This window comes from Bidens hawaiensis, unplaced genomic scaffold, assembly GCF_021521415.1.
Source record: "Bidens hawaiensis isolate Kalapana, Puna unplaced genomic scaffold, B.hawaiensis_p1.1 tig00022546_1, whole genome shotgun sequence".
In the NCBI taxonomy this organism is placed as follows: domain Eukaryota; kingdom Viridiplantae; phylum Streptophyta; class Magnoliopsida; order Asterales; family Asteraceae; genus Bidens; species Bidens hawaiensis.
In genome coordinates this window covers 157,330-172,736 of record NW_027493517.1, presented here as the reverse complement: position 1 = coordinate 172,736, position 15,407 = coordinate 157,330, and the positions used below count along the sequence as shown (strand labels likewise).

General features: G+C 34.3%; 1 protein-coding gene and 1 pseudogene across 1 annotated transcript; one reads left to right on the top strand and one right to left on the bottom strand.

Moving 5' to 3' along the window:
* The first annotated feature begins 342 nt into the window (after nucleotides 1–342).
* Nucleotides 343–1,073, top strand: LOC143565838 (uncharacterized). Its single transcript, XM_077052695.1, has 2 exons — nucleotides 343–739; nucleotides 849–1,073. Exons 1-2 carry the CDS (start codon nucleotides 383–385, stop codon nucleotides 876–878), a joined length of 387 nt encoding a protein of 128 aa, XP_076908810.1. The 5' UTR covers nucleotides 343–382; the 3' UTR covers nucleotides 879–1,073.
* A 1,663-nt stretch (nucleotides 1,074–2,736) lies between these two features.
* On the bottom strand, nucleotides 2,737–3,323 carry LOC143565853 (short-chain dehydrogenase/reductase 1 pseudogene; annotated as a pseudogene).
* Nucleotides 3,324–15,407: the final 12,084 nt, after the last annotated feature.

The following is a 15,407-nucleotide window of genomic DNA, read 5'->3' as shown; positions in this document are numbered from 1 at the left end:
ATTATGGCACAAGGAATATTTAGAGCCTGCGTTTATCCATTTCAAGGCCGGAATTCTACTGTTTATAATGATATAGCCCAGTTTTTTATCGAGAAACTTCACACAAACAGAATTTGTAATGTTTTCTCTTATCGTTTCGAATGGCATCGTATTTTGTGTGTTTTATTATAATGATATTGTTTTCTATTATGTTTCTCGACCCGACCAAAACGACCGACACAAAAAATTTGAATGCCGAAAATAATGGGACCCCATTGTCAAAAAATCCTGGGTCCGCCACTGACTGCAGTTTATTTGTTTACATAAAATATGTTTGTTGACATGGTTTTAACAGCCCATAAATTTTGTTTTGTCATTGAGCAGTTGATAAACCATTTACACAATGTTGAAGTTCTTGTCAAAAGTGAAGATTGAATTCAATGCCCTAGACCCACGCACGGCGGCATGTATGGAATTCCTGGCTCAGTGCAATGCTCGAACTGCCAAGGAGTCGAACCCTTCGTGTCAACTGTTGGTCAAACGCCGCACCGATAGCTTCCCGCCCCAAATCTCAGTGACGTTTGTGAACGGGACGGAGGAGGTTTTTGATGCCACCTCAACACCTGCACAAACCATCCGGAAGATGATTCTAGAAAAAGGTCAACAGCTCGAGACAGAACAAATGTTTCGTGAAGCCGGTGAGAAGTGGCCCGTTATTATTCCGGCTGAAGAGCTCCATCAGTCATTCCCTGGGACCAAGGTTAGAAGAAATTAACTGATTTTTCTTATTATTTTTTTATTACTCTATGCATTTACTTGATTTAAACATATTTTTTGTGTTCATACTTTTTTTTTTAAATTCTTTTCAGCCAAGAAAAGCAGAAGATAAGAAGCAATAGCTGCCAGCAATCTTCTTATGCTCATGTTATGTGGTTGATGCTTGCTACATGTTTGCAGGTTAGTAACGTTCAAAAACCCTTCGTATTGGAATTGACACAAATGCCCTTCAACTTATAACTTGCATTTCTTGACTTTAATAATTAATAAACTTGCTAAATCTTGTTTGCTGTGAATTCACTTTATGCTTGAGAAATTGTTAACAGTTTCAGATTATGTATTTTGCTGTGCGTATGTGCACAACTGCACATACAATGAGTGTTATATTGTTCGTCTTTGATTTTATTAGTCAGCGAGTTTTTAAGATTTAAATAACAAACAATATGATAAAAGTTAAGATTCAAATAACAGACTGATGACGATAAAAGTAGAAGCAACTTTGTTACTTAATATCAATATCATTTCCTATGATAGTATGATATAATGCTTCTATATAACTGGTGTGTTTGTTAATAAAAACGCCAAAACGGAGGTATTTTGTGTTTGATTAAAGTAGACATCAGAAGGCCATTTACAAAGCTAGCGTTCGCAATGCTTTGGGATTTAGAGTGTTAGGGAAGAGGAATAAGCGAATCTGTAACCCTTTTGACCATAACACACAATGAACATCTCATTTTAAGGTGATTAAACATTCACAATTTGTTTAACTAGGCTTAAATTGTAAAACAGCATGCCCTAAAGGAAGTTTTGCCCATGACCAAAACAATGAATTTGAAGTGTGTTGAGTGACTAAGATCATTTTGAAACTCGACATTTGTAACTTGCACAAACATACTGCGCCAATCGACACATTATTCAACATCATATATTTTCAAACAATTTTTTATTTGCATATCATTACCTACTTTTACATTTTTTTTAGATTAAAATGTTTTTTTTTATAATAAGCTGCTTTTATATTTTGTGCTATTTAACACACATGCTTATCATTCAGGGTGCTGAGCGTGGTAGGCTGGTAGGTGATGATGGTTATGAGTAGGGGTGTTAATCTGGTCAACCCGATCGGGTTTCGGGTTAATCGGGTTCTTTTAGGAAAAAAAAGCTAACCAAAAAAGATTTGGGCTTGTCGAGATTCGGGTTACTCTATATTTTAAGGTCAAGTAACATGATAAACTAAACACATAGATTCATTAATGACATGATAGACTAAACACTAAAGATTTTGTATCAACAATTCAGCATGATAGCCTAAACACAAAGATTCAACATGATCGACTAACACACAGATTCAACAATAGCATGATAGAATATAGTATGAATAAACGAGTTATATGATCAACATTAACTCGCAAGTTGATGATCACATTTGACCACCTGACTGACTGACTGTATGATTAAATTATATGATCAATCTTTAAACAAGGTTTCTCAACCCAAACATTAAACTATAAACGTGTCATAAGAGCCACATAGGTAGATGGATGATCACATTTGCTTTCGCTTTTAGGGTGTTATAATTAGTGAAAGGTGAGGTGTTGCTATGTGATTGGGTCCACCATATAATAAATACTATTAAAAATTAAACCTATCTTCTTTCTAGGCCTGAGCTCGACACCGATACCAAAAATAATCGTAATCAGTTGTCGAACATATCCCAAGAGAGCTCGGATTGTATCTGTGATACCAAAAGTCACAAAAATGGGCATTGGTATCGAAAATGCTCGGTACGGTACGATACCGGTATCGTAGGCAAAAATGGGTACCATACCGAACCGTACTGTAACTATTCCGAAACTTAAGAAAATGAATACCAAATTGTTATCACGAAACAGCATTTCCCTCATATGGAGAAATAGGTAGAAAAGCACATTAAGATTGAAAAGGACAAACTGCTTTTATTAGAAACCGATATCATTTCCATCATGTACTGTTTTTATTTGTAAGCAAACCCGTTGATGAAAATGGAGCTATTTGGGTTTCATTGAAGTATACACCAGACGGCCCTTTTTCAGGCAACAAAGCAACCATTACTGGACCTTTAGCACCTTCTTCCGCTGTCATAACTCCAGTTTGAGATGTCATGTCTGTTTTAACATTTCCAGGATGGACACAATTCACAAGAATATTCTCATACTTCTTTGCCATTAGCCTTGTGTAAGCGTTAAGTGCAGCTTTCGAAACTTTATAAGAAGAGAGCGTAAGTGGCCATCCATTCTCTTGTAACTTATCAGCCTTGAAATCACTCAAAAACCATTCGACTATCTCATCTATCCTTTTTACAGTTAAATTATCAATATCTTGCAACTCTTCTTTCAGCCTTTCATTATGAAACCACTAAAAGTAATAAAGTAATAGCAGAGTTTGTTAATTATATACATACTTTCTTCGTTTTTATACGCATAAATGAGTTAGTTACTTACGCATAGGTCTGCGAAGAAAGAGGTAAGGTTCACAATTCTCGGGGATTTAGAGAGCTGGAGAAGAGGAATAAGTGATTCTGTAACCATTTTGGTTGCGTAGTAATTTGTTTTCACGCATTTTTCTCCCACTTCATAAGGTTCTTCTAAAATGTTAATATCCGGCTTATCACTGAGAACTTGCAACTAGTCAAATAACACATATTAAGTCACATTATAAGGCGGTTTATACATATAAACTCGATTTTGACAATTTATACGATGAGCAGCCAACTATGATTTTAGAAAACCGCAAGCCAATTGGTTGAGTCTAGTGGGTTAAAAATTAAAATGGTTCAGTTTGACAGTTTAAACTAGGTTTGCTATTTTTGATTTTTTTTTTCAGAATTGATAAAAATGTTATATGAATATTATATGTAGCATAACTAGATGTTCCAAAAATAAATAACAAAGGTAAAGTGGTAAATGGTTGGTTAAGTTTGGTTACACGACCGGTTTAAAGTTTCAAACCATGAACTGAAATGTTAAACGTGTTTTTTTTAAAGACGTTAACATGACACTAACACGATCCAAGTTCTGTCATTTGCGTGTAATCGTCGCCATCGTCGTCTTTGATTTTTTAATTGAACTTGATCGTGACAAGAATGTCCAAATGACCAAATCTTAATATTCATGTCTTTGACAACGTTTATAACTATTATAAGTTAAATGACATGTTTAATAATTTGTACATATAAAGAAATACTTACAAACCCTCCTCCGGCTCTAAATGCATCTTCATGTATGATAAGTCCGCCATCTCCTGCATTATTTATCTGTACCAAATCTAAGATCTGTTAATGCAAATGGCCTTTTTTTGGTTTGGTCTGACTTTAGTCTATTTTATTATATGTAATGCTTCAAAACTCCTAGACTGAAGATTTTTAAGGTGTTTTTTTGCTTACCAAGATATCAAGCTTCCCAAAGCGTGTTTGGACAAATTTAGCCAAACTCGCAATACTAGATGGATCACTGATATCTAGTTGATGAAAATCAAGGTTAGAAACACCAGAATCTTTGAGTTTTTTCACAGCTTCTTCCCCACGAATTTGATTTCTAGATGTTAATATGACCTCAACTCCATTTGAAGCAAGTTGACGACTTATTTCAAGTCCAATTCCTCGGTTTCCTCCTGTCACAACTGCAATTCTAGATTTAAAAGAATAGGCATTAAAACTTGGAAGGATTATTTAAAGATTTTGAATATAAACAGTTTGACAAAACAAATATAAAAATTTGATGGTCATGATGATGATGTACCTTTTCTCCTCCATTGGAAGATAGGAAGTGAGAATTGAGATATGTAGAAGCCACCTCAACTCTTTTATACTGTATTGTAAAGATATATTTTCATTTTTTATAATGAGTTAGATGTACTTTTCGTTCTTGTGGTTTGTTTAAATTTACGGTTTTAGTCCAATAGTTTTAAATTTACGATTTTCGTCCATGTGGTTTCATTTCTATTGCAATCAAAACAGACTCCACTAATCCCGTTAAGTCTGGTCGTCAAACTAATCAGCGTGCCCCTCACGTGAGGGACGGTTTTGTCCTTTCTCCTTAAATAAACCCAACCCTAACTCGCAAGCCCTCCCCACATGAGGGGTTGGGGTGTATTTGGGAAAAAAAGACAAAAATGCCCCTCATTTGAGAGGCACATTGATAGGTTTAACGACCGGACTTAACAGCGTTAGTGGGGTTGGGTTAATTGCAAGTGAAATGAAACCACAAAGACGAAAATCGCTAATTTAAAACTATTTGACTAAAACCGAATATTTAGACAAATCACAGAAACAAAAACCACCTTTTCCTCTTTTATAATTTATATTTCGTATGTAACTCATGTGTTATATTATAATAATTAAAGACATGTCAGCCACTGTCTATACAGAAATGTAAATGTTGGGTAATATCAATATCCAAACAAACCCAATTAGTGTAACAATTTAAGGCACCAGTTGTTGAAAAGAACATACTAATTTCTTATAAAATCTTCGGATTTCTATGATTTAATTTTATGATCTTAAAAATTTTGAAAAAAAAGTTACAAGTTAGATCTGAAAGTATAAATTTAAATCTGTAGTATATATATTTTTTAATTTTTTATTTATTTTTATCCTACTTTATAAACTTTGTAGACGATTATGGGTTGATTTAAGCACAAAAAGATTAGTCCCATTCTTTTTTTAACTTTTTTCAATTAGTTTGCTGTATTTGTTACTCTTGGATTCTATGAATCACTTGATTTGAGATATGTTTATATCTTAACCAACTCGTTTTTGGCTTGACTCATTTGTCCCCATGAAAATGTATCGTACGTCACTTTGATTAGAAACTTCACGCATGCTTTTCTCTCTTCTTCGATGTGTTTAAATTGATGTTTTGTTGACTTAGAGCATTCTCAACTGCCCCAAAACAATGCGAGAGGGTTTTCCAAATTATAAGATAGGGTTGTGAGTGGTTATGAGTGGAAGACAGAAAATTTAGTGATTTTTTGTAACTTTATTTGTATTATTTGTTGAAAGTGGTTGTTGAAGACAGAAAATTATAACTTTATTTGTATTATTTGTAACTTTATTTGTATTATTTGTCTTCTAGATTTCGAGTGTCCAAGACGAGTATAAAAGATGGACCTTAAATATTTTTTTTTTCTTTCAAAAGATCGATAACTGTAAAAACAATAAACAAAACAGTTATTGTAGCACTCCCAAAAGACCGAGTAGGAAAGATTACCTTTCTTAGCTTTGTTACTTTGTAACTAATTTCTCTTAAGCCCAGCACCATCGGGGCCGAACCTGGTTCTTTTTCGGTTTTATATATAACCTATAGGATTGAATTAACGATCGAACCCATTCTTTTTCGGCGAACGAACCCGGTATCGCTTTAAAAAAGTATATTCAAACTCATTGATTATAAAAAAATCATTTATATTTTTTAGTAGCGAACATTCATTTTATAAAATATAAAAACCTTTTTAAAAAACTAAAAAAATTATTAACAAACATTATATATGGGTCAATAATACCCTATTACCCCATATATAGATTAATAAAAAACCCAAAATACTTATAGAATGGGTCAATAAGCCTAACCCAATTAACATTCATAAACATAATATCTAAATAAAAAATAAATAAATAAACAAATAAAAACATCAGTCATCGACTCAGCAACCGATCAGCTTTTTTGTATCGACCAGATGACCATTGCCTCATCACCTTTGCCGTTCGCCTCAAGGTTTCAACCACCACCAACAACCAATACCTGTTGGTCTATCGTTTGAGATAAGTTTTTATTCAATGAAGGTGTGAAGTCGGATTTGCATAATCATTTGGGTGACGATTATATGAATGATGCTTGTATTTGTTAATTGGGAATGAGTTCTTTTTCAAAGTCGTGATTGAAGATATTTTTCAAAACATGAAAACACGTAAGGAACAATTATAATATAATATCTTTTTATTTAATAACTTCGTATTTTATTGAATGCTAACGATATATTTTTGTTAAGATGGTGATATTGCATTTATTTATCTAACCAAATGATCAACCCGATCCATTCAGGCCCGAAAACTTTGACACCGGAAAAAAATCAAGCATAAAAAAATTCCGAACCCATAGAAAAAAGTTCATGGCTCCGCCACTGCTTATGCCCACTCAAAAAAAAAAGTCGATTGGCGTTGCTGCTAGAATTGTCGATGCCCTAGTGATTTTAATATGTGATCATGGAGTAATTTTAATATATAATTATAATTGGGCTGATTTAAAATGGTTCTAGACATAAGCCCAATTTAAATTACTAGGCCCTAATTTAATTTGAATTATTTGTAAACAAATAAAACAAAACAAAACAAAACAAAAAAACAAAAGTCAAAATATGAGAAAGAACGTTTACGTAGAACCTAAAAGATACATCTTATATAATATATATTTTTCTTGTCTTCTTCAAATCCATTTTCTTTTGGCCGCTGCAACTTGATATCAATATTTCTTTTTCTTTGTTTATCCTTTTTACTTTTTTATTCTCTTAATTTCACTTGTAAATGCTTAAAAAAACAGAAATATATACGTATATATTTAAAAATAAATAAAAATTTTGTGTCATTCACCGAAACCGTGCCCTAAACAGTCGTTACATTGGGTCTAGGCCGGCCCTGATGAATAGATAATAGAGAAAATGTAATGATAATGTATAAAACAATATTATTTAATTAAAAAAGAAAAAAATTGTAGTGACTTTTAGTGTATTATAGAGAGAGATAGAGATGGGGATGAGTTCGGAATGCTCTTAGATTTTTTGAAAAATATTATTATTTATTATATTACCGTTTCGCCCCCACTTAGAAAAAAAAGGTAAACGAGGAAGAAAGGTAAAAAAGAAAGAAGAGTTTTTTCTGGCTATTAACCAATGTTAGGAGGATAAACGGACGTTCCCACGTTTAAACTTTAATTGTTTAAAGAGGAGGGGCCGCTTCGTTTATAATATTTCGAGTGGCCCGAGCAAGTATTAAGAAAAAGGCCTTTATAAACTTTTGAGCCCCTCTCGGTATATGGCCCTTAACGTTGAAGCCTGGCCCTACAACGAAGTATATTAAAAGAGAGATTAAAATTAAAAAGTTGGTAAAAAAAACCTATATTCAGTAAGATGTTTTAGAGCATTCTTAGCCCATTTCTTTAAAATATGTGAGGAAATTTGTAAATTATATGGTATGGTTATTAGTGGTTGTGAGTAGAGGAGAGAGAAAATGTTATAGGAGAAAGTTAAATTTGAGGATTCACTATTCATACTGTATAATTTTTAATATTTTCTAAAAGTTGTTGTGAGTGGAGGAAAGAGAAAAAATAATGATAAAGGTATAAAAAGTATTACAGTATTTAATTAAGCAGAAGAGAGAAAAAAAGTCAAAAACAGTGCTTTTTAGTATAATTATATGATATATATATGAATATAGGGTAAGGAATAAGTTGGGAATGCTCTTATCACCTAAGACCATCTCCAATGGTTGGTTTTTGTTGATTCAAACCAACCTAAAAACCATCTAAACCGTGGTTGGTTCAAACCAAAAACCAAGTTTTAAGGTTTAATTTTCAAACCATCAAAAACCACCTATTGTGGGTCCCAAACATCACATTTCACCCCCCCCCCCCACATATATATATATACACACCCATATTTATATTTATAAAATATATTAAAATATTATACATATACATATTTTTTATATTTATTTCAAAAATGATGTATTTTTTTACGTAACGGCTAGTTTAACGGTTAAATTTTTTAACGGCTAGTTTAACGGTTAAATTTTTTAACGCCTAGTTTTTTAAAAAACGCTAGTTTTTAATGATTTTATTATCTATTTTACAATGATTAATTTGAATGAAAAAAATGACAAGTCCTAGAAAAAACACGTTACAAAAAGTCTTAGACATTACAAAGAATCCTAGAAAAAAAAATTACAAGAAGTCCTAACAAAAAAAAAAAGGTTACAAGAAGTCCTACTCATCCAACTTGTGTTTCTCCATTATTTTTAAATAGAATTATAAAAATTAAATATTTAATAGTATTGCGAAATTTTATTTAAAATAAATGTAAAAGTAAGTGATGATGTGGAAATATAAACATGGTTTGAGAATGTATATTGTTGGAGTAAAAAAGGTGGTTTTTAAAACAGCTTATGTGGTAGTGACGTGGCTGGTTTGAAAAAAAAAAACTGTTGGGTAGCGTTTGGTATGCATGAATAAGAGGTGGAATGGAATGGACCTTTACGAAGGAATGAAGAAAAGTGTGTTTGGTTGGCTAAAGGAATGGAATCATCCATTACCTTGTCCATTCAATTCCCTCTAAAACACCCCAAATTCATTCTATCCACCCCCTTTGTTTTTATTTTTTTCATTCCATCACTTCTTTCACCCTACTCATCTCCACCACCCTCCCACTATTACCATCGATCACCATCCATCACTACCACCACCCACCACCAACGCCACCTCCACCACCGCCTCCCACCACCAACCCCACCCCCGCCGCCGGCGACCATTGCCGTCGCCGCCGACTACCACCGCCACATTAACCATCCACAACCACCACCTCCACCCACCATCACCGCAACCCACCCGCCACCTCCCACTACCACCACTGCTAAAACCCACCACCGTGCCTGCCGTTACCGCCAACCACCGTCACCGCCAACTACCGTCACTAACCACCGCCAACCACCATCACCAATCGCCTCCCACTCTCGCCACCGCCACCCGCCACCCACCACCGCTTACCTCCAATTTTATTTTATTCCCTCTTTTTTTTTCCCGGCTAACAACTTTAATTAATTATTCATTTCATTTTTAGTTTTCTAGATGATAACCAAACAAGACAATGGAATGGTAATAATCCATTTCATTCCTTTGTTCATTCAATTCCCTCATCTATTCCATTCACTCGTCCATTCCATTACCCATACCTGTCATGACCCGGGCCAACCTAAGGCGGAAATGCCGGGGCGTGAGCTTGATTGCTCATAGCTCGAGGTAACTATCATGCAATAATTGTGACAATATCTAATAATTAATTTTATTCCAAATAAAACAAAATATCCAAATATAGCAAATAAATCCAAAACAAATAATCCATGACAAAATAGAAATAATCCAAATTATAACTTAAATAAAGTGTTTCTTGATATAGCCTAGGGTCTCAATCTAGCAGTCTAATACTCCAAGTCTTCAATTTAAACGATAACCTACATATACGTAAAAAATACAATAGTTTTGTCAATAAATATGTTGAGTGAGCAAGTCATTAAGTATTGCAATAATATATAATATGAAAAGTAGCAAAACGTAAATAAAACGGTAAATAAACCAAACCAATGAGCAAATAAAGTGTCAATCGAACCATTGCCAAGCGAATCTGGCACCGGTTATAACTAGACGGTGTTATGATCATACTATAATGAGAGCATGGTGGACCTCTCCGAATGCGCAAATTAAACAAGTAATCAATTAGCAATTTGAGTCTAGCAATTCACACACAATACAACATTTGCTAATGATTAAGATATGTATAATATGAAATACTATAAGTACGTATACACCCCCAAAACGTTTGAAAATATGTGAAAACGGGGGAATGACAAAACTCACCTTAAAATAAGCGAGTTAATATGATATTAAGAAATAAACAACGAGTCTTCCGATTAACGCGCTGAACGAAGATAATCAACAGAACCTGAAACTTAATGGTGTGAAAGTATAAGTAAAAACAAACCTAACGCCGCTAGAATCAATTCAAACGGATGAGTAGAACTCAAGTTATGTCAATTTTAACGTTTAAACGAGTCGAGTCTGACAAGAATCTGAACTTCGAGTCGGGAGTCGGGTTTTGGTCAGAACCCTTAAAATTTTATTTCGAGAAGAAAAGTCTTCTGGACCGAACGTTGAATCCGACCAGAAACATGAGAAAACAAGAAGTCAAAGTTGTTGGCTGTTTTTACCCTTTATCGGGTTTTAAAGCAATTGACCAGTCAATACCTTTCAATCTCAGAAATTGATTGAAGGTTATCGACTAGTGAACGTTTAGGAATGAAAACTCAGTTTACAACTTACCCGGAATGTGCACGAATGATGAGATATATCGAGTCAACGGTCGTTAAACATGCTAAGTCAACCGTTTAATGAACGGTTCTTCAACGAAACACCAAAAACCGAAGAGAATTGAGAGAGGCAAAGAGTATGGACGACTGGAGGATGATGATTAGGGTTTAAGTAAAGTTTTGTGGCAGGGTTTAAGGCTTGCCTATATAATAAAAGGTTAACCCGAACCAATTATGGACGTTTTGGCCCGTTAAGCAAGTAAATAAGTCTTTTATGATCAAATCATTGAATAAAATCAAAAGATATAATCTTTGATGTGCCTAAAAGTGGTATATAAAAATATTGCAATTAATAACCTAGCACAACGAGTAATAAAAACCTAGAATACCCTAAACCAAACACTAGCAACAGGCAAGTGAACCAATCGGGTGTAGAATAGCTATGGGAGGTCCAGGAATATCGAACCCTAGAGACACTGATTAAATTAACAAACTTAGATTCTAAAAGCTAAGGTGCTGTTTGTTTTTGCAGACATAAACTGTCTGCAAGCTGATTTCATCTGTTTTCATGTCTGCAACTGAAGATGTGGTCTGAAGATCTGCAAGCTGAAAATATAAGACTGTTTGTTTTTATAAACTGATACTGTCTGCATAACTGTCAAACTTATCTCACAAGATAGAAGTCATTTATTCAAGTTACATAGAAAATATAATAATAAAACCAAGTTTAAAAACACAAATAGTGAAATAAACTCAAAGTACATTATTTTGCATTAATTCTTGTGCTATCTGATCTCGAAGTTGACTCATGAATTCACGGTCCGCTGCACTTCCATGTCGATCTACTTCTTCTTCACCACTATCTTGTGCATGTTCATCTCCATCTTGAAGGCGTACATTTGGGTGATCATATTCATCAAAAAGTTCATCACTTAAGCCCTCTTTCCGTATAAAATTGTGGCGGCGGACGGTGGGTAGTGGCGATGGATGGTGGTGGTGGACAGTGGGTGGTGGTAATGGACGGTTTTGGTGGGTGGTGGACGGTGGTAGTTGACGGTGATGGCGTCCGACAGTGGGTGGTGGTGGTGATGAACGGTTGTGGTGGGTGGTGGACGGTGGTGATTGGTGGTGGCTGTGATGGATGGTGGTGGTGGTGGTGGTGGCGGACGATGGGTAGTGGTGGTGGATGCTGGTAGTGGCGGCGGACGGTGGGTAGTGGCGGTGGATGGTGGTGGACGGTGGCAGTGGGGGATGGTGGTGGTGGCGTACGGTGGGTGGTGGTGGCGGACGGTGGTGGGAGGAGTGGATGAGAGGGTGGCTTCAAAGGGATAAGAGTATGATTTTTTTGCGAAGATGTTTTAAGCAAGATTTCTTTGCTTTTCTTTTAAGATGAAAGAAGATAACTTAAGATCTGTTTTAAGAAAAAAAAACAAACAGTCTTCAAGGGTAATGTCTGCGCGCTTGAAGATGTTTGAAGAAAAAACAAACACCCCCTAAATAAACTAATAATTAAGAAAAAGATTCTTTTTGGATTTTTATTTATTTTATTATAAAACTATTTATTACTTAGACTAATTTAAACTAATAAATTAAACTTAAAATTCTAAAACTTAGATTAAAACACTAATGAGAAAGACGTTACCTAGACAAGGAATCTGAATTGTGATGGCTCGGGCTTTTATCGGTTACGAGAAAATGCTACTGGAACCGGGAATCTAAAAATATGAACCCTAGGAAACCTAATGGATTCTTAATCACTCTCAAGGTGTCATCTAAGAGGAAATCCTAAAGATCATGTAAAAGCACCGGCTTATTGGCTCTCCTGTCAGTTCACCAATTATGATTAATTACCCTAAAAAAAACAGCTAACCTGTCAGTTTCACTATCTCAATGCACCTAAGTACATGGGGTGGTCTAGAAGAGATCTAAAGGACACGAGTAAGCAGTGAAACTAAGGAAAACTAGGCAAACTTCCTGTCAGACAGTTTAACCTAAAACCCTAATAACAAAGACAAACCCGACAACTTATCACCCGTCGGATATCTAAGCAAGTAAGAATATAAACTTCTAATAATATGCTAAAAATCAGTTTCTATGGTGAATAAGCTCAATAAACCATAAACAAGTTGCAAACACACAGTAAACAACCCTAACATGCACCTATAATCGAAAGACATTCAATCAAGCGACATGTGAAACATTCATTTAAGCACAAATCAAAAGTAAATATGCATAAATAACATCCAATAAATTTGATCGAAACTTTTAATTAATCAAAACCCAATAAACAATTTCCGAAAACCGTTTAAACCCTTAATCAATCACAAAACATTAATCCAAGCCTAGATAACTAAAAAGGTTTAGCCAATAATCATAGTCGTAAAAACAAAGACATAATTATTTGAATTCATGACAATAAATTGAAAGAGAAAAATAAACGAGCTCAAACCAAATAGATTAGTATGAGAAAAACGTTCAACGAACTCAATCCCCAAGCTGAATGAACTTGAACTGCTATTTCTTGCGCTCTCCTTTGGTGATGACCCTCTTTTAATGCGTCTTTTGACTTCTCCAAAATATGATAATAGTTTTCAGCCGCTAGAAGAAGAATTCCTTAATTTGATGATCTGCCCTTTTTTTTCCATGCGTTTTCTTTTATAGCTTTTTAGTGGGCCCTCCAATCCACACCGTCATTAATTTCAAATGGGCTTCAACGTTGTTTCTAGAGGCCTGTGGTATAAACCATAATATGTGAATGAATGAAATAAATAATTCAACTAGATGGAATCCAATTATGACATTAAAGTGGGAATTAAATGAATTATTTTGGTTTGCAACACAAATCCACCGCATTTTTGTATAATATGCAAGCCTCTCAAAATATTTATTGTTATTAACTCATATTCATTGGTCATTGCAAACTTAATTTGACATTCTTGTATTTTACTTCATGCCCTTTACTGAATTCAATTGAGTATTAATTAACAACCAACTAGTTTAATTAGCCACCGAATAATTAATAGAAACCATTTTAGGCACTTGCTAATCATTTAAACAAATAACTTCTTCAACCAACAAAATCCGAACATGACCTAGTAAAATGGAATTTTCACTAAAAACTCATCTGAAAAGCAACTCAAAGTGGAGGAAATATTTAGTTTATTTATGTTTAATTCATACCACATCAATCTTGATGGTTAAGAAACAAACTAGGACATATATTTCAGTTATAAAATAATTTCTTGGCCCTTAATTCTCGCGATTCATGCCGAAAATAACCGATTTTATATCAAAAACGAGCTAATAAACGAAAACGAACTCAGATTCTGTGAGAACTGACTGTGCAGCAGCACCATAGCGCCGTGTGGCCAGCTTCTGGACCACCACCGCGCGACGCTCCGGCGTCTAGGTGGGTCAAGTTGGCCGTTGACAACTTTAGTCCCTAATGTTTGTATTTTGGCCATTTTATGAACATTTTAAGATATAATTAGGATTTAAACAATGAGTAAACATGAAGGGCTTGATGTGAATATATAGAAACTAGATAACTCATAATGCAAGGTTTTTATTAAATATTAGGATCCGAAATAGGTTCATACAATGATAAAACGAAATAGCCGAATACGATAAAAAAAACCCGAAATGTTACAATACCAAACAGACCCTTGGAGATGGTCTAAGTCAATTCAAACCTGTTTTTGGTAATAAATCAAATTGTTTTTTAGTCAAATAACAAAAACAACAAATATCTTAAAGTTTTAGATGAAGAGCATAATGCAATTAAATATTAACAAAAAAAATTGTAATGCATTAGGAATATTAAATATAACTATTTATATGCATACTAGTTTGAGCCTCATGTAATACACATGAAATTGATGAAAATTTAAAATGTTATACAATTAAGTGAAATACAGTAAACAATACAATTATCATATATTGTTAAAAGAATTACGATTTACCTTCGGCAAAATCAGAAACAAAGGAGCCATGATTAGATATGACAGCAACTATTGTTGCTTTAAAACCAAATCTTCATGATTCATCGATTGAAATATCACGTGTTTCTCCAACTATTTTCGCATTATAAAAAGTTATAAAAATGTGTTACAACATCTTTAATGATTAATCACCAACTAAGTCCATTCAAATTAAAATATCTGTTACTTGAAGCTGCATCAGTGCCATGATCATGGTCATTGAGGTTTAGGTTTTGTTCAAAATAAGGACAATGCTCCACCTTTACTGAACTGTGATTATTTGATTCGTTTGATCATTTAAAATGTCTATTTCGCCCTTGCCCGTAAATCCTTTCTCGGTGTACCTTTAACTACTCTGGAGTCCTCCAACACTCATTGGCAAATCATTTGATGAAAGCTTTGGCATTGAACTGTCGCACAAGTGGCTACTTTATATATGACAAAACTGATAGGTCTAGTTACCATCTATGATCATTTTTTAACTGTTGATTTGAATTCCTGACTGAATCCGTGTACGAATTCTAGGGTCGTAAGTTGTTCACGTTTGCTTTTAAATATCTAATTGC